The sequence below is a fragment of the Dendrobates tinctorius genome, unplaced genomic scaffold (assembly GCF_039654945.1).
Source record: "Dendrobates tinctorius isolate UK_male_01 unplaced genomic scaffold, ASM3965494v1 ptg000005l, whole genome shotgun sequence".
Lineage (NCBI taxonomy): Eukaryota > Metazoa > Chordata > Amphibia > Anura > Dendrobatidae > Dendrobates > Dendrobates tinctorius.
In genome coordinates, this window is record NW_027361673.1 from 5,730,279 (window position 1) to 5,758,090 (window position 27,812).

The 27,812-nt window shown below is 40.5% G+C and overlaps 1 protein-coding gene across 1 annotated transcript in view; it reads left to right on the forward strand.

Annotated features, from left to right (window-relative positions):
* Positions 1 to 27,812, forward strand: part of KCNH8 (potassium voltage-gated channel subfamily H member 8) — a 534,349-nt gene that overhangs the window by 413,352 nt on the left and 93,185 nt on the right. The window contains 6 exon segments of the mRNA XM_073568115.1: positions 8,718 to 8,915; positions 14,131 to 14,330; positions 16,087 to 16,336; positions 22,301 to 22,519; positions 23,189 to 23,196; positions 26,470 to 26,507. Coding sequence (XP_073424216.1) covers positions 8,718 to 8,915; positions 14,131 to 14,330; positions 16,087 to 16,336; positions 22,301 to 22,519; positions 23,189 to 23,196; positions 26,470 to 26,507 — 913 coding nt within the window.

Sequence of the window (27,812 nt, forward strand, 5' to 3'; positions counted from 1 at the left end):
TCACCGCCACAAAATGACAACATATAATATAACGGGCTCTATCACGTTTACCAACAGAAAAAAATATAATTTTTTTAATGTGCATGAGCTATGCACATTGGAATTTCATCACCACTAAATAACAAGGGGAGATGTGGCCTGGTGAATCACACTAGCAACTGCACCAAAAAATGTTTCTTCATGCACAACAGCTCAAATCACAGAACAATGTCACTGCACCACTAAATTACAAAGTGGGATAAGACATGCTGTTTCACACTTAGCTAGTGAAAAAATAAGATTTAGAACACTATACTCGTGCATGGAGCACAATAGAAGCAGTGCACAACACAATTGTATGACATATGCCCTGCTGTCTTTGTCTGTGGACCTCAGTAATGACAAAAAAAAAGCTGGAAGGTCAATTTCACAGCCACACAGGACACTACCTAGCTAAACTATCTGAGTAAGAAACAACCGCCTAGGTAACTACCTAAAATCTACCAGCATCAGGAGCAATCTCTCTGCACTGTTACAGTGTCAAAATGGTGCTGAAACATGATGTCTGCTCTTTATATGGAGAGAGACATATTATTTCAGCAGCCAATGACACAAGCCATTGTATCAGGACATTGTGGATGTTTCCTGTGCCATGATTGGCTAGTCGCAATGTGGACACATAGAGTTAGAAAAAAAAGTTACTGTTTACAAGCATGCCGTGCTTCTGAGCTCTGCAAACCCCCTCCCCCATCAAACACGTGCCCTACTCTCATGATATACCACCATTATCGTGGCTAAAAGGAAATTTTTGTGGAAAAACTTGATTTCTTTATTTCCACAGCTCTACATTACAAACTTATGTGAAGAATTTGGGGGTTCAAAGTGCCACAACACATCAATATACATTCCTTGAAGGGTCTAGTTTCCAAAAATGAAGTCTCTTTCTCTGGGGTTCCACTGTTTAGATACATCAAGGCCTCTCCAAATGCAACTTGACATCCACTAATTATACCAGCAAATTTTCCTTTCAGAAAGTCAAATGGCACTTCTTCCTTTCCAAACTCTGCTGTGCGCCCAAACAGTAGTTTTTATTCATATTGTTACGTATCAGCATACTCATGAAAAATTGTGGAACAAATTGTATGGTGCAATTTCTCCTGTTACCCTATTTTCCAAAATATGTCACTTGTGAGGTTTTACACTGTTTAGGCACATTAGGGGCACTCTAAATGCAACATGGCGTCCGCTAATCATTCCAGCACATTTTGCATTCTAAAAGTAAAATGACGCTCCTTCCTTTCCAAGCCCTGACATGCACCCAAACAGTGGTTTTCCCCTAGATATGGGGTACTGGCATGCTCAGGATAAATTACACTGCAAACTTTTGGGTCCAGTTTTTCCTGTTACCTTGAGAAAATAAAAAAATTGGGTTTTATAAAATGTTTGTGAATGAAAGTTATATGTTCAGTTTCTCTTTCCATATTCTAAAAATTCTTGTGAAGCAACTTAAGGGTTAATAAACTTTTTGAATGTGGTTTTGAGCACCTTGAGGGGTGCAGTTTTGAGAATGGTGTCACTTTTGGGTATTTTCTGTCATATAGACCCCTCAAAGTCACTTAAAATGTGATGTGGTCCCTAAAAAAATGGTTTAGTAAATTTTGCTGGAAAAAATTAGAAATTTGCTGGCCAACTTTCAACCCTTATAACTTCCTAACATAAAAAAAATTATGTTTCAAAAATTGCATTGTGTAACACAACTTTCTTATTTCAGGGCATAAAATTCAAATTTTGAAATTTGCGAAAGTTTCAAAATTGTAGCAAATTTCCATTTTTTTCACAACTAAACGCAAGTTTTATCAAACTTTACCACTATCATGAAGTACCATATGTCATGAATAGAGATGAGCAAATTTGTTCGTTTTTTGTCCCTGAATCTGTTTTTGGCATATTCGAGCCACATTCGAACACTATTTGTGCCAAATGTATGTCTTATGTTCGGTTCTGAATATATTCGGAAATTTTGACTCCCATTAACTAATGCAGTTTGGCTGTGTTCGACGAATATTGTAAAAACAATATTCGAATAAGATCATATTCAGAACCGAATCTGAACAAATTTGCTCATCTCTAGGCATGAAAAAACAGTCTCAGTATCAGTGCAATCCGTTGGATTGTTCCAGAGTTATTACCTTATAAACTGACACTGGTGAGAAATGAAAAAGATAGCCTGGGTTTAATATGGCCATGTGTATTGCCTTTAAAGAGAACCTGTCATCAGGACGAGTCATGTTTAACTATAGTCATAGGTATAAAGGTACTGTTCTACTGGTTTAATATGTGCCTTTAGTGTAGAAATCTCCAGCCTGATGGTTTTTTAATCATCATTAGAAGTTTGGGTGCAATAAGCTGTTCGTGCATCGGGGTGGGACTGTGAGTAGGGTCTCTATCTCCATCTCTACCACATCCCCTTAGCTGTCTCTGGTGGTCATTTCTTCATACTGTTTCAAATTTCACGTCAGTGCCTTCCTTGGGTAGATTGATTTGGCTGCAGGCTTCAGTGTTGGCGTATGCGGACATTGACCTCCCGTAGGTCTTCATTAAATTGGCACCGATTGAGATCCGAGATTGTCATTGATCCAAGATCTAAATCTGTGCAAGGCATCGACATTGGAGCCATTTTCCTAAAGCACATTGCAAGATGAATGTGTGAAAGCGCAGCCTACGGTTAGGATGGTGCCAAAGCAGAATTTTAAACCATATGAAGATATGCACACCAGAGGTCGTGGCAGAGACAAAGATTCTACACACAGTCCCACCCTGATGGACAAACAGCTTATTGCACCAAAACTTCTAATGATCATTAAAGAATAACCAGGCTATGGATATCTATACTGAAGGTACCTATTAAATCAGTATAGCAGTGCCTTTATGCCAATATCTTTAGTTTAACATGCTTTATACTGATGGCAGGTTCTTTTTAACCTTCCCTTTAAGTATCATCTGCACTGTACTCTGGAGAGTGTGAATCACTTAGGCTACTTTCACACATCCGTGTTTTGCCGTCAGGCGCGATCCGGCGTCGCGACGGAGCGCCGGATCCGTCAAATGTTATGTAAAACCGGATGTGATGTATCCGGTTTTCTGCCGAATCCGTCTTACTCAACCGCCCAAAAATCAGATCCGTTTCATCCGTTTTTCCATCCGTTTTTCGACGGATTACGACGGATCCGGTTTTTAAAAACGCCCCTTGTGGGCTTCCAAACGGGATTGGCTACTGAAAACCTATATATACCGTGTTCCTACAGCCCATCTTTGACAGGTTGTAGAGGAGAAAGTGCAGGTTGGAGAGAAGAGCAAGTGACTGGCAAAGATGGATGTTGTGATAGGAAACATTTTGAAGAATTTGGTGGATTTTACAGCGGAGGCGAATCGTTTGAGAGTGATTGTTCTGGAGAAGGAGAGAGCGAGACAGCAGTGCATCATGCATCAGCGACGTCGACGCAGTTTGTGGATCCACCCCATCACAGCTAAGAGAATTACGCGTGGGGTATATTCTACACTCTGCATGGACCTTAGACAAAACCCGGAGAATTTTTTGCATATGTTCGGATGAAAATGGAGAGTTTTGATTACTTGGTGGAGCGCATTGCAGACCTCATAAGTAGATCGGACACCTATTGCCGCTTCTCCATTTCACCAACAGAGCGTCTGATGGTGACTCTAAGGTAAGCCACATTTATTGGATCTGCTCGCTTCAGAGCACACTTTCACTGGAATCTTGTTGGTGGTAGTATGTATCTCCAAGTGTTATAGCTGAGTTGTGGTATGCTGTGATTTTGAACTAATTTTTCTTTTTTTAATTCCCCACAGATTCAATGCAACTGGAGAATCCCTTTCATCACTCCATTTCCAGTACAGACTTGGGATTTCCACCATATCTGGAATTGTGAAGTACACATGCCGTGCACTGTGGGACTCTTTAGTTGATGAGTTCGTACCAGAGCCCACAACAGAGAGGTGGATTGAAATTGCTGACAAGTTTCTACAGATATGTCAGTTTCTGAATTGCTTGAGCGCTGTGGAAGGGAAACATATCCGCATTGTAAAGCCAGCAGGATCGGGATCGGAATATTTCAGTTACAAGAAATATTTTTCCATTGTCCTCATGGCCATTGCTGTTGATATTGGGGCCTATGGCCGCTCCAATGACTCTCAAGTTTTCAAACTGTCTGCCATGGGCCGTAGACTGTATGGAAACACCATCCAGTTCCCACCCCCTAGACCGCTGCCGCAAACATCTGGGCCACCTATGCCTTTTGTCTGTGTAGGGGACGAAGCCTTCCAGCTGGCAGAACACCTTTTGAAACCGTACTCTAGCAGGGGATTGACAACAGCAAAACGCATTTTCAATTACCGCCTCACAAGAGCAAGAAGAATGGTTGAATGCGCCTTTGGTATTCTGACAGCCAAATGGCGTGTCCTATTGACTGCGATCAACCTCAAGACTGAAACTGTGGACGAGGTGAGCAAAGCTTGCATGGTCCTGCACAATTTTGTTATGTGCAAGGAACCCATTTCCATTGAGGACACCTCTGAAGAAACCACTTTGCAAGATTACCAGAACATTACCAATAGAAGTTCTGTGACGGTTTCACGAATGAGGGACAATTTTGCACAATACTTTTTGTCACCTCAAGGAAGAATACACTGGCAGGATGAAAGAGTTTGATACCTTTCTGCCCTTAACCAAAGTCATGTACCTTCTGTACCAACAGTATACCTTTGCCAACCAAAGTTGTCTATCTTGTTGTGGTTTAACAATTTTTACCTTTTGGCCACAGTTGTGTACCTGGTTGTGTTTTAGGCAAAGTATTTCACCTTTTAACAAAAGTTGTGTACATTGTTAGGTAATCCCCAACAAGCTACACAACTTTGGCTAAAAGGTGAAATACTTTGCCTAAAACACAACCAGGGACACAACTGTGGCCAAAGGGTAAAATTTATTTACCTTTTACCCAAAGTTATGTACCTGGTTTAGTATAACCAATAATTTTTACCTTTTCCCTACCCAGTATTTTACCTTTTGTTTAAACATATTTCGCCGCAGAAATAAATGACAGACAACATTTGTAATCCAAAACTCAAACTTTTATTGAGCCATTTTTTTAATCAACTTTGTGTAAATTTTTAATAAAGCTTGAAAACAAGAAAAGTTGTAATTTCTATTTTACACACACATTCATAAATTTGTGTAGTGTGGGGTGGAAATACTGCTGGAGGGGCTGCGGGACACTTCGACGCTGGGAATGTGGAGAAAGGACTGGAATCGTGGTGGGGAAGGAAGAGTTAGAGGTGAAGGTGTGGAAAAAGCAAGAGACTGGGTGGACAAGTGGGAGGCAGAACAGGTGGTGGGTGGTAGAGTAGAGGGTTGAGCAGGGACTGGAGTAGCAGATGATGTGGTTGTGAAGTGGTACGGTGAAGGAGTTTGGTACGGGGAATGAGTTTGGTACGGGGCAGGTTGCTGGAAGTGGGGAGATGGCTGGTACTGGGGAGATGGCTGGTACTGGGGAGGTGGCTGTTACTGGGGAGGTTGCTGGTATGGAATAGGAGGGGGAGGAGGGACAGTGGTTGGAAGGGGTGCAGGTGGAGGAACTACTGGGGTAGGTGGAGGTTGGGAGGTAACCTGCAGTAGAGCAGCGTGGCACAAATGCATTACATGCATCTGCTGGCTAGGAGAGAGCGTTTCCATGCGCTCCACAACAGACCTGGAAAAGGTGTGGTTTGGCGAAGATCTTGCTTCTGAATGCATGGTTTGCAGAAGTGTCTTCAACTCCAGAGTGGCGGAGTTGATCTACTGAAAGCCTGCGGAGTTTTGCTCTGACAAGACTTTTAGACAGTTCTGAAAAATGCATTCAGATGCAAGAACTCTGGCACATAGCTCTTTTCCTGACGCCTCTGCCGCTGCTGCCCAGTACCTGCAAGTGTACTAGAGGTGGCAGCGGCAGAAGGATGGGGTAAAGGGAAAGCGATCTCCTCACCAGTGGATTCATGTAATGTAGGCGGCCACGATGCTCCTGCGCTGGTGGATGGGAGAGATGGACCTAATGTGAGGGATGGCTGGGAAGGTGCAGATGTGCCAGGGTGGTCGAAGTGTCCCTCGGTGGCGGTCTCCTCAGGGATCGCCTCAGAAGGGTCCAACCGTGCAGGCTCCTGAGTGCTGGTCACTGTGCTGTGGAATAAAGAGAAAAAAATACAATTAATATAGTAACATGGCATGGCCCTGGCTGAAAAAAAAATTTAGACATGTAAACATTATTTTTTTACGTGGGGTGTGTAATATTTACCTTCTGGTGACCATTGTTTCCCAGAGGAACGACAGGGCTCGTGCATACTTGTACTTGCTCCTGCGTCCTCCAGATCCACTCGGGGCCCGCATCTCTTTGTTGAACTCCTTTTTGAAACGATCCCTCATAGACCGCCACCGCTTCACAATTCTCTCCCCTGAAACGGGAAAGCACAAAGTGGTTAGTATACAACATCAGTGTTTCACAAACTCCAGTCCTCGTGGTCCCCACGGGTCATGTTTTCAGGATTTCCATAGTGTTGCTCAAAAGGAAATCCTGAAAACATGACCCGTGGGGACCACGAGGACTGGAGTTCGGGAAACTGCTTTACATCAAGCAACCGGAACTGTATATACTTACGCTCTTGAATCTGGGCCCGAGTTTCGAGGTCCTCCCAACGGTCCACGAGGAGTGAACAGATTTCCTCCCAGAGCCGTCGGGTCACAATAAGATCAGCATGGCGGTGGTCCGTCATATTCCATAGCGGCTCCCTTTCTCTGACCAGATCGATGAAGAGGTCCACGTCAATCCCCCCCTCCTCACCGTCAGAGTCGGGAGCATGCTGTGATGCCAGTTAAAGAAAAAGAGAAAAAAAATAAAATTAGCCTCCACGCTAAAAAAAACTAACAAAAATATTATACTTACACGATGGTGACCGCCGCGTCGCTGACACCAACGACCCTGGGAGGCACTGCAAGGACCCCTTCGCCGAGCACCAGATTGGGAAGACTAGAAAAGAAAAAAAAATAAGTTATGTGCTTGGGTGTAGGCATATCTGTTGTTTGCTGTGTGATGTCTGTACTAAATTGTTTTCTATGTGTTGTGTGTAGTGTGATGTTGTGTTTCTCCTATTGATGCAGGAAACTTACCAATTGCGAGCCCACTCCAGGTATCTGTCCACCCCTTCGTTCTTCTTCTGGGAGATCCTCTTCAGCTTGTGATTCCTGTTTTGAAAAAAAAAGCCAATGAATAGACATATATTCCAGATGCTGACGATGCGAGGGAGGGCTCCCAGAAGAAGATGTGGTGTCCTGCTGCTGGGCAGACTCCGTTCCTGTTGCTGGTGCTGCTGCTGCTGGTGCTGCTGCTTCTATAGGGTGGCTTCTGCTGGTGAATAAAGAGAAACAAAGGGCCAATGAATATATTGATATTCCATGGCCCTAGTTTTGAGGAATGGGGGATGTAATAATTACTGTCTGTCGTCTGCTGGTGGACTCCCCTCCGCCTGTTCAGCAAGGTCCCTTGGCTCCATTTGGGGTGGTGCTGGTGGTGCAGTACTCTCCTGCCTTCTCCTGCGGCTGGCTTCTCTCTTGGGTGGCATATTGGTTGTGGCTGAGGGTCCCACTGTCATGGTTTTATATATGTTTGCTGTGGGCAGGGCTACTGAGCATGCTCAGACCAAAAAACCGGATCCGGCCACCGGATCTGGCTTTGGCCGGATCCGGCGCATTGCGGCGCTCATAGACTTTCATTGTGTGAAAAAGCCGGAAGCGCCGTATCCGGCGGTTCCGGCTTTTTCGCCAGAGACAAAAAACGTTACAGTTGCCGTTTTTTCCAGACGCCGGATTGAGACAGATTGCCGGATCAGGTCAAAACCGGAACAACTGCATGGCCATCCGGTGCGATCTGGCGCTAATACAAGTCAATGGGGGAAAACCGGATCTGGCATTGCATTTCACCGGATCCGGTTTTACTAAAAATAGCCAGATCGCACCTGACGGCGAAAAACGGATGTGTGAAAGAGGCCATAGACTTTCACTTCCTGCATTAATAAAAATTAAATCAAGGTAATGGTTCAACATTCCAGATTTTTAACTCGGGGTGATGCCCTGGTTAGTAGATTTTCCCTTATTCATATTTATGACTTTCTCTGGCTGTCACATAGATAATAAATGGAGCAGAGAAGGAGCATGCATATCTCTGGTCTTTTCAAGATGGGACTCTACTGCAAGTTACCGAACCAGTTCTTGGGATAACTGACATTCCAAGTAGTCAGATCCCCAACAATCAGTGTTTTACTCAGTTCCATGAATAGGAGATAACTGCATATGTGAGAGTATGGATATGTGATAATAAACTGGAAAAGAGGCACTCATCAATGGCATATCATTTTTAATTTGTTTCTGTCTTCACTGGATCTTGAGTGCAGTAGCATTGCCAGCGTTTTTTTATTCCATATTTGTTGTTGCATATATGAGTTAAATTATAAATTATTTTCTTTATGTTTGAATGGATGAAAACAATATTTTGGGTGTAGATGTTGATGTGAGGGTAAGAATGTGGATGGTTTGAATGGTTTGAAAAACTCGGTTGTAATTTTTTAAAGAAATGTCACGTAAATGTCATGTGAATGTAAATATATTTTTTTAATATGTTTTTTATTTATTTTGTCAGGTTGGCTACATGAACTGGGAAAAAGACTGGAATCCCCTTTTTATAGCAATAATACGCAAGGTGGTCCTACCATCCGAAGTACATATATCGCATCATTATATTTCACACTAAGCAGTCTAACTAGTGTTGGGTTTGGAAATGTTTCCGCTAATACTGATGCTGAGAAGATCTTTTCTATTTGTATCATGTTAATTGGAGGTAATATTAGTATCATGGAAAAAATAGTTAATCACAATTTTATGAATGCAGACACTGAGCAATTTACATGAAAATTTTGCCTGTACCATGTCTTACTTTTATAGTATAAATGTGGATTCCAAGCACATGTACTATGTAATCTAAGAAGACAAAACCATAAATAAATGCGCATACCATGAATTGTGTGCACAAAACATTTTCCATATATGATATTAAAACCCCTTTGAGAACAGCCTATCCTTTTGCATTGACATTGCCATATTTGGGCTTGATTTTTGCAGGACAATTATAGTTTTGAATACACAATTCATCTTACCATATAATATACTGAAAAATGGGAACATAAATTTCTATAAGATGCGCCTTTTCTGGCACTTAGCCTCTCTATTCCCATTGCCTTTAGTGGTGGCTAATGGGTTAATAATAATGGGTTAATGTCACCTTGCTATTGAAAGGTGACATTAAGCCGGGTTAATAATGGAGAGGTGTCAATAAGACACCTATCCATTATTAACCCTAGAATAGTAAAGGGTTAAAAAAGACACACACACACACACACATTAATTAAAAATCCTTTTAATGAAATAATCAAAGTTTTTGACCACATTTATTGTTCTGCTAATCCAAAAAAAAGCCCTTGTTCTGTAAAAAAATAAAATAAAAAAACAACAGTCAGGTCCCCTGCTGCAATCCATCACAAGGGGTTAGCTAGTTTACAACAGGGACCAGTGCTAATGCTACTGACCCCACTGTAAACCACTGCAGAATGAATTAAATCATGTCTGGGCAGGTGCCCCGGCTGATTGGAGATGAACTAATAAGTATGGGAAAGTTTCTGAACTTTTTCTCACACTGTCAGTTCACCTCAGGTCATCCGGGGACTCCGCGCAGCCTCAGTGACATCAGCGGTAGTCAGTGAGGCTGTGCGGAGTCCCTGGCTGACCTGAGGTGAATTCAGGAGTGTGGGAAAAAGTTCAGTGATTTCTTGCAGGCAACGCATGCCTCAAAGCCTGGAAGAGAATCATCAGCATATAACATTATAAATTACTTTTGCAAGATCTTCACCACAGCTATGAGACATACAGGTAAGACTGCTTTAACCACTCTATTACCTGTATTCCCATAGTAATAGATCAAAATCATCCAGGGGGTGACAGATTCCCTTTAAGGAGGCCTGCTTAGTATGGAGTTTTATTAATGTTCCATGTGTAAAAGTATGTTAATTAGTATCCATTTATTTATTCATCCAATTATCAATTTTCTTTATTTGAGTCAACAGATCTAAATTATGCAATATGATTATTCATGCGTTCACACAGACACACATTAAAGGTTAATTAGCAGAATAGCAATACACAACATGTTTTGATAATTTTATATTGCTGTTTAGCATGTCACAGCAAGCTATTTACCTTAATCTTGTTAAATTATGTAAAGAATTCTATATCATAGCATGACAGAGACGAAAACCAAGACTGACTGACAGGTTAACACATTGTAACCTGAATGTTTTAAGACTGACCTATATTTAAATGGAATATATACAAATTGTGAAAAATGTAAACTAAAAATCTCAGAGTTCATCTACAACAAAGACTCTAACAAGTGCTTCCAACATACATTTGAACATTGCCTAAGAAAGTTGATTTTCTAACATATAAAGTAATAGCTGGGCAGAACGGTGGCTCAGTTGTTAGCACTGCAGCCTTGCAGCACTGGGGTCCAGAGTTCAAATACCACCAAAGACAACATCTGCAAGGAGTTTGTATGTTCTCCCCATGTTTGCGTGGGTTTCCTCCTGGTACTCCAGTTTCCTCCGACATTCCAAAGACATTCTGAAATAGATTCTAGATTGGGAACCCCACTGGGGACAGTGCCAATAATGTTTGTAAAGCGCTGTGGAATTAATGGTGCTACATAAATGAATAAAATAAATATAGCTAGTTACACATGTGGTCAAAATTGTTGGTACCCCTTGTTTAATGACAGAAAAACCCACAATGGTGACAGAAATAACTTGAATCTGACAAAAGTAATAATAAATCAAAAATCTATGAAAATTAAAGCAAGGCATTGCTTTTCAACCATGCTTCCACATTTCTTTTTTAAAAATAAAACTTCTGAAATAGGCCTGGACAGAAATGATGGTACCCCTGAAAATATTGTGACAAAATGGACATTTTAAATCAAGGTGTGCCCACTAATTTGCATCACAGGTGTCTAAAATCTTGGAATCAGTGAGTGGACCTGTATAGAGGGCTACAGATACTCACTGTGCTGTTTGTGACATGGTGTGTATCACACTCAACATGGACCAGAGGAAGCGAAGGAAAAAGTTGTCTCAGGAGATTAGAAATAAAATTATAGACAAACATGTAAAAGGTAAAAGTTATAAGACCATCTCCAAGCAGCTTGATGCTCTTGTGACTACAGTTGCACATACAGTATTAGTCAGAAATTTAAGCTCCATGGGACTGTAGCCAACCAACCTGGACATGGCTGAAGAAGGAAAATTGATGACAAATCAAAGAGACGGATAATACGAATGGTAAAAAAGAGCCCAGAAAAACTTCTAAACAGATTAAAGGTGAGCTTCAAGCTCAAGGAATATCAGTGTCAGATCGCACCATCCGTCCTTGTATGAGCCAAAGTGGACTTCATGGGAGATGACCAAGGAGGACACCATTGTTGAAAAAAATCATAAAAAAGCCAGATTGGAATTTGCCAAACTACATGTTGACAAGCCACAAAGCTTCTGGGAGAATGCCATATGGACAGATGAAACAAAAATGGAACTTCTTGGCAAGGCACATCAGCTCTACTTTCACAGACAGAAGCAAAGTATATCAAGAAAAGAACACTGTCCCTACTGTGAAACATGGAGGAGGCTTTGTTATGTTCTGGGGCTGCTTTGCTTCATCTGGCACAGGGTGTTTAGAATCTGTGCAGGGTACAATGAAATCTCAAGACAATCAAGTGATTCAAGAGAGAAAGTGCTGCCCAGTGTTAGAAAGATTGATCTCAGTAGCAGGTCATGGGTCTTGCAACAGGATAATGACCCAAAACGCACAGCTAAAAACACCCAAGAATGGCTAAGAGTAAAACATTGGACTATTCTGAAGTGGCCTTCTATGAGCCCTGACCTAAATCCTATTGAGCATCTTTGGAAAGAACTGAAACATACCGTCTGGAAAAGGCAACCTTCAAACACAAGACAACTGGATCCGTTTGCTCTTGAGGAGTGGGCCAAAATACCTGTCAATGGGTGCAGGAATCTCATTTACAGTTACTGGAATCACTTGATTATCTCAAAAGGATGTGCAAAAAAATATAAAGTTAAGGGTACCATAATTTCTGTCCAGGCTTACTTCATGAGTTTTATTTTTTTTTTAATTCTGTGGAAGCATGGTTGAAAAGCAATGTCTGACTTTCATTTGTTCATTTTCATAGATTTTTGATTTATTATTACTTTTGTCAGATTCAAGTTACTTCTGTCACCATTGGGTTTTTTTCTGTCATTAAACAAGGGGTACCAACAATTTTGACCACATGTGTAACTAGCTATATTTATTTTATTCATTTATGTAGCACCATTAATTCCACAGCGCTTTACAAACATTATTGGCACTGTCCCCAGTGGGGTTCCCAATCTAGAATCTAGAATATAGAATCAACATTTTTCACCATGTGTAGTTGCTTCTGACTCTTCACTGATTTTGACTGCATGGTAATGTTTCTAGCCATTTGCTATACAATGAACTACAACACAGCCTCAAGTAGACATGGTTCTTAGGCCCTTGGATATACCTGCCTGGAGGTGGCTGGTAAGAATGGGTATGTTAAGATCCTTTCTAAAGATGACTGCATCTGATTAGATTTGAATTTGCAAAATCTCAAAGATTTTTCCTAGAAATTTGGTTTGTAGAAAAATTATTGTCCATGAATTGAATGTTCCCTATGAGTAGAGATGAGAGAACCTGAACTTTAAAGTTCAGGATTCGTACTGCACAGTTAGTGTCCGGTGCTGAATGCCAAACACAAACTTTTCCTGGAAGTGCGTTGCAATGTTCGGAATTCCGGGGAGGGAAAGAGAGAAATAGAATTTTCCAGCTCAATATTTAGGAACCCCATTGTTTTCAATAAGGTGTGGGTTCTGGTTCAAGTTCGGGTACAGTAATCGGTACCCAAACCGAATTTTAGAATAAAGTTTGGGTCAGGCACTGGAACCTGAACTTCCATGTGTGCCCTCATCCTTATCTATTAGGCCCTGGGATCTCTCAAGATCATAGAATAGAATAAATGTCACCTGTAACTTACCTGTTGTGGCACCTTCGCTGCCTCTGCACTGATGTTTTCATTCTAGAACAGGACTTCTGGCCACAACCAGGACACAGAAGTCACCGTGTATGGAAACATAGCCTTTACATGGTGTTTCATGACCTCTGGATGCCATTGCCTTCACTCCAGAAAAGGACTTCCAGCTTCATCCAAACTTTGCAGGTCATGGTAGGTCATAATTTCTGAGGGACATGTCGTGACCTCACAAGGTTAGAACATGCAGGGACATAGGAGACTTGATCGCAACTGGAAGTCCTGTTCTAAAAGTGAAGACATGACTGCTGAAAGGAAAGGTCATTAGAGGACCATATGGTGATCAACAAGCACTGGAGGAAGCACAAGTGCCAAGACAGGTGAGAGGTGAGGTATTTTGGGGAGGTCTTTGTTTTTATCAAAATGGTGGATGCAGTTAGCTTTGATTTTGCTGAATTCATGTTGAGCAAACAAAAAAATCTGTGTTCTGGCGAATATAGATTTTACTTGAATAAATTCATCCATTTCTAGTCCTATTAAGATTTTTTTTATTTTACATATAATACAGAAAAATGTGACATTTGTTGATCTACATTAATAATGAACATTGTTATATTACCATGGCATAGTGAATAATTTCAAAGAAAGTTTTCATTATAAACAACTAGCACAAGACCTTTACACTGAAGTACAAAATACTGTAGTTTATACGCAGTTGATTTTAGAGATCCATAAATTTTTAGTTTGCAACAAGGCTAGATTACAGTACATTAAAAGAGTTAGTATATCATCCTGTTTTATAGAATGTTGTAGATTTTAGATAAAGTAACTTTCAGACCCTTTTTTGCGTACATATTTTTCTAATGTACCTTGTTGCTTACTTTCTTTTAATTCTCTTGTACAGCTTTGATGCATGCCTTGGTATTTGGTAATGTAACAGCTATAATCCAACGACTCTACTCCAGATGGTCCCTATATCATACAAGAACTAAGGATCTGAAGGATTTCATACGGGTACATCACCTTCCACAACAACTGAAGCAGAGAATGCTTGAATATTTCCAGACCAACTGGTCTGTCAATAATGGGATAGATTCTCATGAGGTACTTTAAATTATTTTCTGCAATTAAGATATTTAAATATTTTTACTTATGATTTTGAAGTTAGAAAACTGTCAATCAGCATGTCTTGTGAACAGAGCGGAAGCTGCTAGATCCCCTGCTGGAGCAGCCACCACTCTGAGCCAACAGAGATTGGCAGCAGTCAGAACAAGAAGGTAGTTAGCAACTGCCTGCCTGTAAGTTCTTAGGCCCATATTTTAAAAAAATCTAGTCCCAGGTAACCCCTTTAAGTTTATCTTTAGTCTCAGAGGATAGTTTTGCTCTTCTGAGTGCATCTTCCTCTACAAATCACTATTGATCCTAACTTCTGACAAATCTCTATAACATATTAACAGTTTTTTAAAAGTGCAAATACACATTCTTTAATGCTCAATAGTAGCTGTGGAGACACGAGGGTCAGTGACTGGCCTGGCTTTCTTTAGAAAGAGCACAGGGACAAAGGCTTATCCTACTGAACTCCCATACTGCTTTCCCATGGGCAGATTATTAATCAGACAGCACAGAGTGAGGGTAACACAGTGTGGCAATACTTTATTGAACCACCAATAGACAATAACATATAGCATAGACACAGCAAGTACATAAAATGATGCAAATGACAGAGTCTCACCCTACCGCTGTCCTGCCAGGGATTAATACATCTGTGACTTCAAGGTTTCCAGGGCCAACTACCTCAACTAGTGGTATCCCGCTTTTGGTTGGCACTCATAGAGAAGAGGTAATGGCAAGCTTCGGAAGCTGACAGACAACATTGAGATATGTGGCCAGGTTACCTGATTGTCCCAACCTGGATTCTCTAAACATCTCTAAGGGTTCAGTGATGGTCAGTGGAGCAGGTCTGTATTCTTCTAGCTAGGGCCGTGGTTCCTTAAGCTGACATCCTGTAGAGTGTCTAATCTGTATTCCTCCGATTGGAGCCATGTTGCTGTGTTTAGAATTCTGGAAGACAGAGACAAATTTTCCTTTTATAGTTCACAGCTCTTATTCAGGCATTTTTCCACAGGATTGGGGAAAGGTGGGTGGAGTTCATATCTCATTGGTCGAGTGGTCAAATAACTTGCATGGTTTATCCTTCAATTTTTGCAGAACAACAAGTTACATGGACTGATACAATAATCAACATATTAATAAACATTGATTGTTCAATTATACTGTGTCTTTGTTTCCCATGAATAGTAGGACAATAACCTGCAAGGACTGATGCAATAGGTAAACAGCAGCCATTCAACAATTCATAAAAATCAATTCAATCTGCAAGAAGAGTCAAAGTTCAGATTCATACAAAAAATAGCTCATGTCCCCGTGCCTACTGATTATACATCTGGCATAATTAAGAATAAACTCAGTGTTGCCACAATAGCTTTATAATATACTTTCTAGAAGTTTTTCTATTGGTTAATAAATTTCCAGTTTTTAGAAATCACCCTAATATTTTTAATATAAAATTTGGGGATTATTGGATTATTTTAACACATTTGATATTTTATAACCATAATCTGTGTTAAATAGCATATTATATTATATAAAATAGGTCTATTGTATGTATGAATGTTACAGAATTTAGAGTTTTTTATACAATGCCTGTGCAAAAATTTATTTATGAGTAATGGCACATTTTCCTGTGTCTAAAGCTGCTAAGGTGAGATTTGTTGAAAAGCTAAATGGTTTAAAGCTTCTATGATTCTGAACTATAAAAATATATTTCTAGCAGCATTAATTCCTTGTCTGTATTTGACAGCTCCTGAAAGAATTTCCAGATGAGCTACGTTCAGATATAACCATGCACTTAAACAAGGAGATTCTCCAACTATCCCTTTTTGAGAGCGCTAGCCGCGGTTGCCTCAGGTCCTTGTCTCTGCATATCAAAACCTCCTTCTGTGCTCCTGGAGAGTACCTACTCCGGCAGGGAGATGCATTGCAGGCAATTTACTTGGTGTGCTCAGGTTCTATGGAAGTTTTAAAAGATGGAATGGTTTTGGCTATTTTAGGTATGTACTTTTTACTGCCAATGTCAAACTGCAAGCTTCTTCAATCATAGTTATGATGATAATTATGATAATGAATTACTTTTGTTTAGCACAAGCCAAAAATTAGCACTTTATTAATATAATACAATAACTGTAACCATCAATGGAGAAAAAAATATTTCAAAAGGAATAAAATAAACACGAAACATCAAAACACCTACTGTGCTTTTCTTTTCTGTTCTTTATTTGATTTGCTGTAATTTAATAGACAATATGTTTATTTAGAAAGTAGAGCACACAGTTCTGCTGAAGATCAGTTTTCTTTCTAGCAGCAAGTGAAAAAACATCTTTTATATAAGGAATATTCTCATCTCAGTCATTCATGAAGATGGGAGTATTTGTATTTTATTTTTGTGTCAGCCAGAAGCATTCATGCCAGCCAAAACTCTCAATTCTAAAAATTATGACGCTTGCTGTGTTACTATGTTTCCTTAAAGGGGTTGTCCGGATTTAGGCTACAAGTCTTCATTCACTCTATTTGACTGCGGACTTGTGAATTCTCACATTGCAAGCACTGCGCACTGAAAGGATTATCCAGTGTCGGTACGGGGAGTATGACTGCAAGTATGTGATTTGCATACATGGGATCACAAGCCAACTAGATGGGCCGCCTCACTCGATACAAGTGTATTGAGCGAGGCCAGACACAGTCTAGTCAGAATGTAACCAGAGGAATTAAAATCGCATACTTTGAGGTCACAGAACCACCCACCCACCCTGGCACCGGAGAATCTTCAGAGTGAATAGTGCTTGAGTGAATAGTGCTTGTAATCTAAGGCCAAACAACCCCTTTAACTCCAGTTCATATCTAAAGGCATTACAGAAGCAGTGTAGTGTAACGTAGTCCTGTCTACCTGTGGCTGCTGCATAGAGATGAGATTCCCATCTCAGCCATTCAGATAGGTTTTACCTAGTGATGAGCGAGTATACTCGTTACTCGAGATTTCCCGAGCATGCTTGGGTGATCTCCGAGTATTTGGATGTGCTCAGAGATTTAGTTTCTGTCACTGTAGCTGCATGATTTACGGCTGCTAGCCAGCCTGAATACATGTGGAGATTACCTGTTTGTTAGGAAATTAAGCTCAGCATAATTAACAGACATAAACCAGAAACAGGTGTGGTGCTGTTTCTGCATAGGCAGAATAATAGTTTTATCATCCTAGAAATCCCTCTTACATAGTTTGCATTGAAATAATGATTTTTTCAGAATCATCCAGATGACCATTTACGAGGTCATGCACTGATGTTGGATAACGGTCTGGCTCACAAAGTCTCTTCTAGTTCATCTCAAAGGTCTCCAATGGTGTTAAGATCAGTGCTTTTGCAGGCCAATCAAATTGTTCCACACAATTACACAACCATGCCTTTATGAACCTTGCTTTGTGCACTGGGTCACAGTTATGCTGAAACAGAAAAGGGCCTTGCCAAATTGTTCCCACAAAGTTTTCCAACATGTCTTGATATGCTGAAACATTAAGATTTCACTTCACTGGAACTATGGGGTTAAGGCCACCCCATACTCTTCTACTTTACAGTTAGAAAAATGCATTCAAGCAGGTATTGTAAAATTCTGCTGGCATTTGCAAAACTCAGACTTTTTCATAAGACTGCCAGATACAGAAGAGTGATGCCAAATTCCACAGAGCACATTTCCACTGCTCTAAAGTGCTTTAAAGCACTTTTTCCAATGCCTGGCTTTGTGCTTTGTGATGTAAGGCTTACATACATCTGCTTGGCCATAAAAGCCCATGACATGAAGTTCCGTGGGCACAGTTTTTGTGCATATACCTGTTTTTCTGTCTCTCTCATTTTTAGGTTTGTTAGAAATACCGTATATACTCGAGTATAAGCTGACCCGAGTATAAGCCGAGGCACCGAATTTTGCCACGGAAAACTGGGTAAGCTTATTGACTCGAGTATAACCCGGGTATGCACTGTCTCCCAATCCCTGTCCTGCTATGTGTGGCTGCCCCTGTACTGACTGCTATGCGTGGCTGCCCCATCCTGTCCTGCTCTGTGTGACTCCCCCCATCTTGTCCTGCTATATGTGGCTCCCCTTGTCCTGTCCTGCTATTTGTGGCTTCCCCTGTTGTTTGCATGGCTCACACCCCCTGCATGGCTCACAACCCCTCAGCATGGCTCACAATCCCCCTGCATGGCTCACACCCCCCGCATTGCTCACAATCCCCCAGCATGGCTCACAACCCCTTCATAGCTCACAACCCTCGTCCTACTCACCCTCCTTGTGCATCCCTGCCATGCATCTCTGTCCCGTGCCATCAGCTCTTCCTTGCACCTGTGCTCAGCAGTCACGTGGTACCGCTCATTAATGTAATGAATATGCGCTCTACACCTATGGGAGTGGAGACATGTGCATATTCATTAATTTAATGAGGGGTACCATGTGACTGCTGAACACAGGAAGAAGCTGCCAGCGCTGGGACAGAGATGTAGGGATGGAGATACAGTGACGGAGGGTGAGTATAGATGTCTTTTGGAAGCCCCTGCCGGCTTTCTGTACAGTGACTAATGTATAAGCTGGTGGGGGGGCGTTTAAGCACAAAAAATGTGCTGAAAATCTCGGTTTATACATGAGTATATACGGTAAATGTGGTTTCGATTTTTTTTTAGTTAAAAATATTAAGATTTGGTTTATGTGTTTCAAAAGTAATCCTACAAATGCCAGTCATCTCCACATGATGATATAACAAAAATATGCTATTATCATCTCAAAACTAAAGGATTTTATGACTTAAGAGCTGCTGCTCAATTTAATGAGGAATCAAATTATAAGCGCAGCAGCCACTGCACTATCCCATATGACCAGTTCTCCAGCTAGAGACAAGGTACAATTGATAAAGCTGCATAATATTACAATGATTTTGTGTTCTTCACTTGACAGCTGCTCATTAGCTCTCCAGCAAAGGAACTGCGGTTATTTTTAAATGAGTTCTAATCAGTACAATATGGGTTGCCTCACCAGTGAAATCTAGAATTAGCATGAGTTAGAAAACTGCAAATTTCGTATACATGATTTTATATTTTTAACTTGTCAATTATGGTTTTACATGTAAATACTAAAAAAACAAAAAAAAGTAAAGAATGTTGCAAATTAATATACTTTTTTCAATTGTCGGATGTGTATTTTATTATGCATACTGTATATGAATGCATAGTTTCATTTTTGCAGTGTCCTTATGGGTTAATTCTTTGTGACTGCAATAGACAGCACAGTTCTCAATTTTCTCTTGCGGTCTCATAGAGGATGACAGCAGTGGAAGTGCACATGCTCAACCTCCACTGCATTCAGTCAAGGCTCTGCAGAACCCTTTCACAGGTTTTCAGCAGTTGGACCACCCGCAATTGGGAAGTAATCCAGAAACGGATAACTTCCATACCTGGTACAAACACTTTAATAAATGTTTAACCACTAATTTCTGACCCCAAAGATGCCTTTCTGGAGCAGTTATTAAGGACCTAATTCTACAGTGTTGTATAAGTGCTGCATATTTTTCCTATAGTTTATTGACAGCTTAGCTCCTGTTCTAACAGGTGTCAACTTCCAATCCTGTCTATTATACCCCTAAATCACCATGGTTGTCAATACAATAATCACAGCCTTAACAACTGTCTGCAAGGAGGCTAATATGTTATAGATGTAATATATGCATATAAAATAGGGCTTACTAGGATAAAATGATAATTAAAATGTAACAAAAAAACAAACTAAAATGTATCAAAAAGACAAAAAATTAAATTTGTTATCAAATAAAATACATTTTCTTCTGCAAACATTAAAACAGAAAGTGTACACATATTATATATCCCATGATCAAAATACTTTAACCATTACTATAACTTTTACAAGAATAATAAAAAATAAACAAAAAAATGATGTAAATTGCTTTTTTTACTATATACATGATGAAAATTGAACCATATAAGTCAAAAGCAATTCATATATTCCCCCAAATAGCACAGATAAATACATTTTTTCCTGCACAAAACAAAGCCTCATGCAGTCATGCCAATGAAAAAAAATATAAAAGGTAAGACTACTTTCACATTTCCGTTTTGAAGCATCAGGCGCGATGCGGCGAAAAATGTAAAAAACGGATCCGGCGCCTGCTGCCACCTGATCCGGCTTTTTTCCCATAGACTTACATTATTGCCGCATTGCGCCTGATGGCCATGCGGTGTGTCCGGCTTTAGCCGGAAGCGGCAAAAAATGCCTGTCCGGCGTCTGCAAAAAAACGTTCCATGCAACGTTTTTTGACAGCACCGGACCGCTTTTTTGCAGAGCGCATGCACAAAGACTCTCTTTCCCTCTCCCTCTCCTGCACCATATCCGGCAAAAACAGATGATCCGGCGGGCTGCGGCTTCTACCGGATCAGGTTTGACAACTTTTCGCCGCAGCCCGCCGGATTTAAAATCCGGAAATGTGAAAGTAGCCTTAAACTGGTGGAGTGCAGAGATACAAGAAAACAAGCTAAAAAATAAAAACACTAGTCAGTAAATATGGACTAATCAAGCCTGGTCACTAAGGGATATTCAAATGAAAACCTTTATGACAATACCTATTAAAATATCTATCATCTATCTATCTGTCTAGCTAATGGAAAAATGGAAGCGACATACCATGATAGTGCAAAAAGGTGTTGTTTTAAAACAACACCTAAAACAACACCTTTTTGCACTATGATGTTGTGCTGCTTCCATCTTTTTTTATATAACAAGGACTGGTATGTACCTAGGAGTGTTTTCTCCCAGTAATTATAATAATAATAAATTTTATTTCTATAGCGCCGACATATTCTGCAGCACTTTACATTTTGGATTAATTAAGATAAAGGTGCTGCTCTTTGCTCTCTTTTTTTCTCTATCTATCTATAGGTCAAAAAAGGTAGGCAGTACTCCAATAGTTACCAAACAAAAAGGACTTTATTCAGCCCATGTGGCATGGCAACATTTCAGTTTAAATTAACCTTTCTCAAGCTTGAGAAAGATTCATTTGAACCGAAACATCACCACGCCACATTGGCTGTATAAAGTCCATTTTGTTTGGTAACTATTTGAGTACTGCCTGCCTTTTTTGACTTTTAAATCACAAAATTTGGATATTTTATTTGGTGGACATTTGCACCCATCTATCAATTATTGTAGGTGCTGTTACATTTTTCTATTTTTGATATCTATCTAATATATGTGTATTGCTTTATTAAGAAGAATTGTCTAATAAAAGACGTTTGGTGACTTACCTCTAGGATGTCACCTTTTTCTAATCCATTGGAGTTGGGTTGAATAAAGATTCAGTGATGATCAAAACTGTTATGACAGTCCAAAGAAATTCCAAACTATGATGCTAGGGGACAAATTAAGAAAGGACTTGCAACTACATTCTAGAATCATATACTCAGACCCATAGAATTGAAAATTTCTGGCATATCGTAGTGACGTGAAATTATATAACTTCCATAAAACAGCTTTTTTGTTGGTTCTGCCATGGACAGGTACATTTATTGAGTAGTCTGCTTGACGCTCACTTAATAAAAAAGATTCATGGAAAAAGAGAAATACTTTTTATTACCCATAGATAGAGATTACTATCAGCTTTCATAAATGCCTCAGATCCATAGAAAACTATGTACTTGATAACATATAAAAATGATACACATGTTCTCCCTATATTGTACTTTTTTGGCATATGAAGTTGGAAGATAAATTTGGGTATAGAGTAGTTAAACTAAAGTTATTAAATAAAAAATGTAAATATAATTTCTGAGTACACAATAATAATATCTAGCTCATTTATGATATTTACAAAGTGATCTAAAGTAGTATAAATGAAGCTTTAGAAACATCCGAATTACTAAATTACCTATTCAGATGAGAAAATTATCTAACATTGCTTTTGCTCTTCTTAGGTAAAGGTGATTTAATTGGAGCAAACCTACCAATTAAAGATCAAGTCATTAAAACCAATGCAGATGTCAAAGCACTAACCTACTGCGATCTTCAGTGTATCATCCTCAAAGGCCTTTATGAAGTATTGGACTTTTACCCTGAATATGCACATAAATTTGTAGAAGACATACAGCAAGATCTTACATATAACCTTCGAGAAGGTCATGAAAGTGATGTAAGTGTCATTACCATGAAGGTGATATTCATACATGAAACCATTTAAAGTGTTATGATCTGTATCAGAACATAGTCTTTACTAGATATAGTTTGTTTCAGTTTCATTTGAAACATAATTGGGTCCTTCTGTGAGAAAACTTTGATGGATAAAGCTCAAAATAATTTCCTTAGATGTCCAAAATAGATATATGCTTTGGTTAAGAACTCTGTGGCTAATATACTAAATTAGATTTTTGAATAAAATGAAGAATAATGTATCTTTTAGAATTCCTTTAAAGAAGTTTTCTGGGAATACATCTTTTTATGGCCAGTAATGAGATGATATTGATGAGCGAAGGCACTTAAAGAGGCCCTGCCATTTTCTCAAAAAAGTTATGATCTCCCCTTATTCTGACGCTCTTTTTCTTTTTGCATTGCGTGCTTCCCCTGCCTCCCAGATGCTACCAGTCACAGCTTGGCAGCTGACCTGTTTTTTTAGTGGTCACAGATACTTTTGAACTGTGATTGGCAATGCCTGGGAGGAGTAAGGTAAAAGCCCGGGTCCTCAAAGAAGATTCTGAAGGAAAGCGCAGTTGGTCTGTAAGTAAAAATTTTACATAGTGCGCTCCAAAAGCTATAAATGTGATTATCTCTGTGAGGCTGGGATCACACATGCAAGAAACTCGGACGAGTCTCGCACGTCAAAACCTGGCAGTGCTGCTGGAACTCGGGAGAGGAGCGTGCATCTGCATGTATTTCTATGCAGCCGCACGCTCCACTCCCGTGTGCCGGCGGCAGTGCCGGGTATTAAGATGCGAGACTCGTCTGAGTTTCTCGCATGTGTGATCCCAGCCTGATGGAGTGATGCAGCACAAAGCAGAATTAGGTTATCTTTACAAATTATTTAAGTCAATTTCATTTTATCAAGTGATGAACCATTTTTAAAGGCTATGAAAACATTTGAGGATTTTTATCTTTCTTTAAACCATGCATTTTTCACTGTGAAGCATTTTTACTCTAGTGTCTCATTAAAAATGATGGATTGTATGAATTTTGTAGACTATGTTTTTCAGTATTATTGCAGGTAAAATCTGTCAGGGGACTCATTCTGTCTACAGGGTTTGTATCTTGTATCTCTCTTCTTCTGAACAATCTTCGAAGCCGATTTATGAACTCAATGGACTTGTGTCTACTTACAGCCTTAAAAACAACAAAACTATCAAATAAAAGTTAAGCTTTAATGTGGTCATAATTCAGCTTAAAAGATCATTCAGGCAAGCAGAGTTAAAGGTTGTAGACCTGAATAAAGATGAGCGAACCTTTCAAGGTTCAATTTGCCGAATGATTAGACGTTCGCTGAACATGTTTGATGAACAGTTTGACAAACATAACTGAACTCCATTAGATTCAATGGGAGGCCAAACCAACTGTATACACAATACCTTAAGGGGCAACAAAAATCTTCCTAGACATCTCAAATTAGGGGTAGATATCATGAAAACTGGAATCAATTGATCCACAGTAGAAATTTGCAAATGGCACAGCAGCAGTCAGAAATATGCCATGCATGAGGTGTCAGGGTCTGGACCAGTATTTACGGCTTGGAATTTCAATGACGACCTGGTGGTTAAGTGAGCGGTGTAAGCCTTTTTAGCTAGAAGATCTGATAACTCATGCAACACCTCCATTTTTTTATTCCAGCCACACTCAGATGGCACAAACATCAGTTTCATAGACTACTATTGGTAGAAAAATGTAAGAATAGTAGCACAGTTAGTTGACTGATCAATTGACCCACTGTTGAACCTTTTATAATGGCACAGAAGCAGTCAGCCATGACCTATGCAGGAAGTATCAGGGTCTGGCCCAGCATTTACAGCTTGAAATTGAAGTTTCAATGAGAACCTGGTGGTTAGGGAGTGGTGGAAGCCTTCCTAGCTGCGAGACCTGATACCTCATGCAACACCTCCAATTTTTTTTTTCAGCCACACTCAGATGGCACAAGCAACAGTTTCATACAATAATTTTGGTTCAAAAATGTAGGGAAAGTAACACAGGTAGTTGACTGAAAGTAAGTGCAGGCCTAACTGTTTTGGAGCTCTACTTACACAGGCAACCATCAGATGGACACCCAACTTTGAGTCTCCACATTTCAAAAAAATAATTGTCACACTCCACTACAGTGGCATCAATTTTCACAGAGTAGAAACAGTATTATAGGCCTCTGACACACCTTCTACTACAGTCAACCCACCAGATGGAGACTCAACTTTGAGTCTCCATGTCTCAAAAAATTGTAACATCATCAGCACTTGCAACAGCAGGCACAGAAGACACCACAAAGATGGCACAGACTGCAATAATGCGAGAATAATACATGACACAAAAAACTACACCATCGCCTAGTCTGCCCAATCTGCAACTGGGGTGCAAAAGTCATTTGAGATCCATGACTTGTTCATTTTGATGAAAGTTAGGTGGTCTACACTTTCAGGGGACAGCCAGATGTGCTTATATGTCAGGATATCACCAGTAGCGCTGAAGACTTGGTTGAGAGAACGATGGCTGCCGATCATGACTAAACCTCCAAGGTGTGACAGGCAAACTCAGGCCACTCTTTCATTTTTGAAGACCAAAATGCAAAAGGGTCCAAACCCCCCAGATGGCATTGATATTGAGCTCCAGATACTCTTGTACTCTGTTCTGCTTCTGCATGGGCTGGTCTAAAAATTGTGTTAAACGACTCACAGAAATTGCTTGTGCGGCTTACACTGCTGCTGCTAATGTTTTTGCAATGATGCCTTAATGTTCCTCGGGTTTGACATCTAGATCTGGAAGGCACACTGTGTGCCTCGCTGCTGTCTTGTGGAAAACCACTCTTAAAATTGTCTACAAGCGTATTTCAATACTCCAGAATTCACACATCTGGCTAACTTTACTCTTGTACAGTGGATCAAACAGAGTGGCAACCCAGTAGTCAGCACCATTTATAATCATAAGATTACAGGCATCATGTTGAAGATAGTGCAGCAAGAAGGCGCTCATGTGTCTGGCGCTTCCATGAGGTCCAAGTTCATGGTGTGTTGGTGGTGGGATAACACTCAAGGTTGCTTCCTCTGTCCCTTCCCGCCAACCACGGACTACAGCGAGCAGATCATTATCCTCTTCATCTCCTGACTTTTGTGCATTCATTACCTTGTCCTCCTCTACTTGTTCCTCGTCTCCTGCATCTTCACTAACATTGGGCGACAAAGGTGGCAGAAGTACTTGAGATTCCCAAGGGAGTTACAGGAGGCATATCAGAGCCATAGAAGCTGGCGCAACAGCAGAGTTGGTAGGAGCCTGTGTTCCTTATCCGACCAATATCCCAGACCCACGAAAGACCCTAAACCAGGCCAGATCTTTTACCAATGGGGTTCTTGTGGACTGCAGACAGAATTCAGGAACTAGTGAGTTGACTGCAGGCCTAGGCTGGTCGGCAGAGACAAGGAGGCAAGCCAAGACCAGGTCTGGACAAATGTTATTGGGCCCACTAGCCATAAGGTAATGAGAGTTGGCATCCCAGGGGGTGGTAGTTACTTTAGACTTTCATCAAAGATGGGGGTCTATTGAAGTGTTTGTGACCCATCATCTCATTCAACCATCGGTTCCTCAAAAGCTGGTATGCAGTGGGTGTGATCCCAGAAGGAAGGGAGCATGATAAACTCTTCTTGAGTAATGAATGGGCTTGGGAGAGGCTCCTTGAGGTGGCTCAAGACAGGACTACTACTACCACTTGAGAGCAAACCCTTGTCTCCTGTTCTTTGTGAGAGGATGGCCCCAGAGCACAGTCCAAAGCATCCACTTCCACGATGAAAGTATGTGCTGGGGTAGAGTGAATCAATACAGGTGCAGAAGTAAGTCAGGACTTAAGACAATCAAATGCTTCCTGAGCCTGTGAGGACCACAAGAAAGTCTTTTCCTTCTTGGTTAGCTGTGTAATGGGTCGAACATGTCATGATCCAATCCAGAGTTTGTTTTCTGCTGTCTTCTCTTTGGACTGGTCATGCAGGGGTTAATCCCCTTTGCCTTGTACTGCTGATGGCTGGGCTATTTCAGTCCTCTGCAGCCTGCGGGCCAGCGTCAGTTACACTGCAAGCTTCCAAGCTAGTGCCTCTGACCTGTATTCCTTTAGTTTTCCTTCTGCCCCTGATTACCTGGACCTGTGTATGATCTGGCTTGATCTCTGGACTCTGCTTCTAGGTTTTCCGTTTCTGATACCACACTTTCTGACTGGCTTCGACCCTCTTGCTTGCACCCTGACAACGGCTTACGTCTTACATTTATGATACCACATTCCTGGTAGGTTCTGTCTTCTCGCTCATTCCTGACTACGCACTTGCTTTCAACCTTGGTACTTCTGCTCCTGACAGTTGCTAACTTTGGCTAGTCTGACTACTCTTTCATTACCTGTGACACCTGTGCTGTTGCTCTGTGTTACTACACTGTGTGTGTGTGTGTGTGTGCGTGTGTGTGTGTAACCTCTCTTCCCTCACCATCACCCCCTGGTGGAGGTTGTACTGTATTACATTGCAGCAGCACATTACAGAACAATCTCAGAGAAATTACAAGTAAATCATCTATAAAAATTTGCAAATCCAATGAAATGCTGTACCTACTTGACATTTTTAGGTGCTGGTCAATCAAGAATGTCCTGGATCTTACTTGCCTCAAAAAAAATCAAAATATCATCCAGATAGATCACGACAAAATGGTCTAACAGATCTCTAAAAATATCATTAGCCATATGTTGGAAGGTTATTGGAGCATTGCGGAGACTGAAAGACATCACCAGATATTCAAAATGCCCATACCAACATCTAAATGCAGTCTTCCATTCATCTCTAGAGTGGATCCTAACCAAATAATATGCTCCTCGAAGATCCAACTTAGAGAATACTTTAGCATGTTGTACTGTTTCCAGCAGTTCAGGAATCAATGGTAAAGGGTAACAATTCTGGATGGTTACCTTATTGAGCTCCCAAAAATCAATACAAGGTCTAAGAGTTCCATCCTTTTTAACAAAAAAGATGGGTGCTCCTGCCGGTGATGAGGAGGAGCGAACGAAACCCTTAGCCAAATTCTCATGAATGTATTTCTTCAAAGCCTGCAATTCTGGAGCTGCTAGTGGGTATACATTCTTCAATATAATAGCTGCCCCTGGAAGCAGCTCAATGGGACGATCATAAGGTCTGAAGGAGGAAGCTGGTCTGCCATTTTCTGCTCACAAATATCCAAAAATTCATTATAAAGAGATGTTAATAAAGATACCACAGT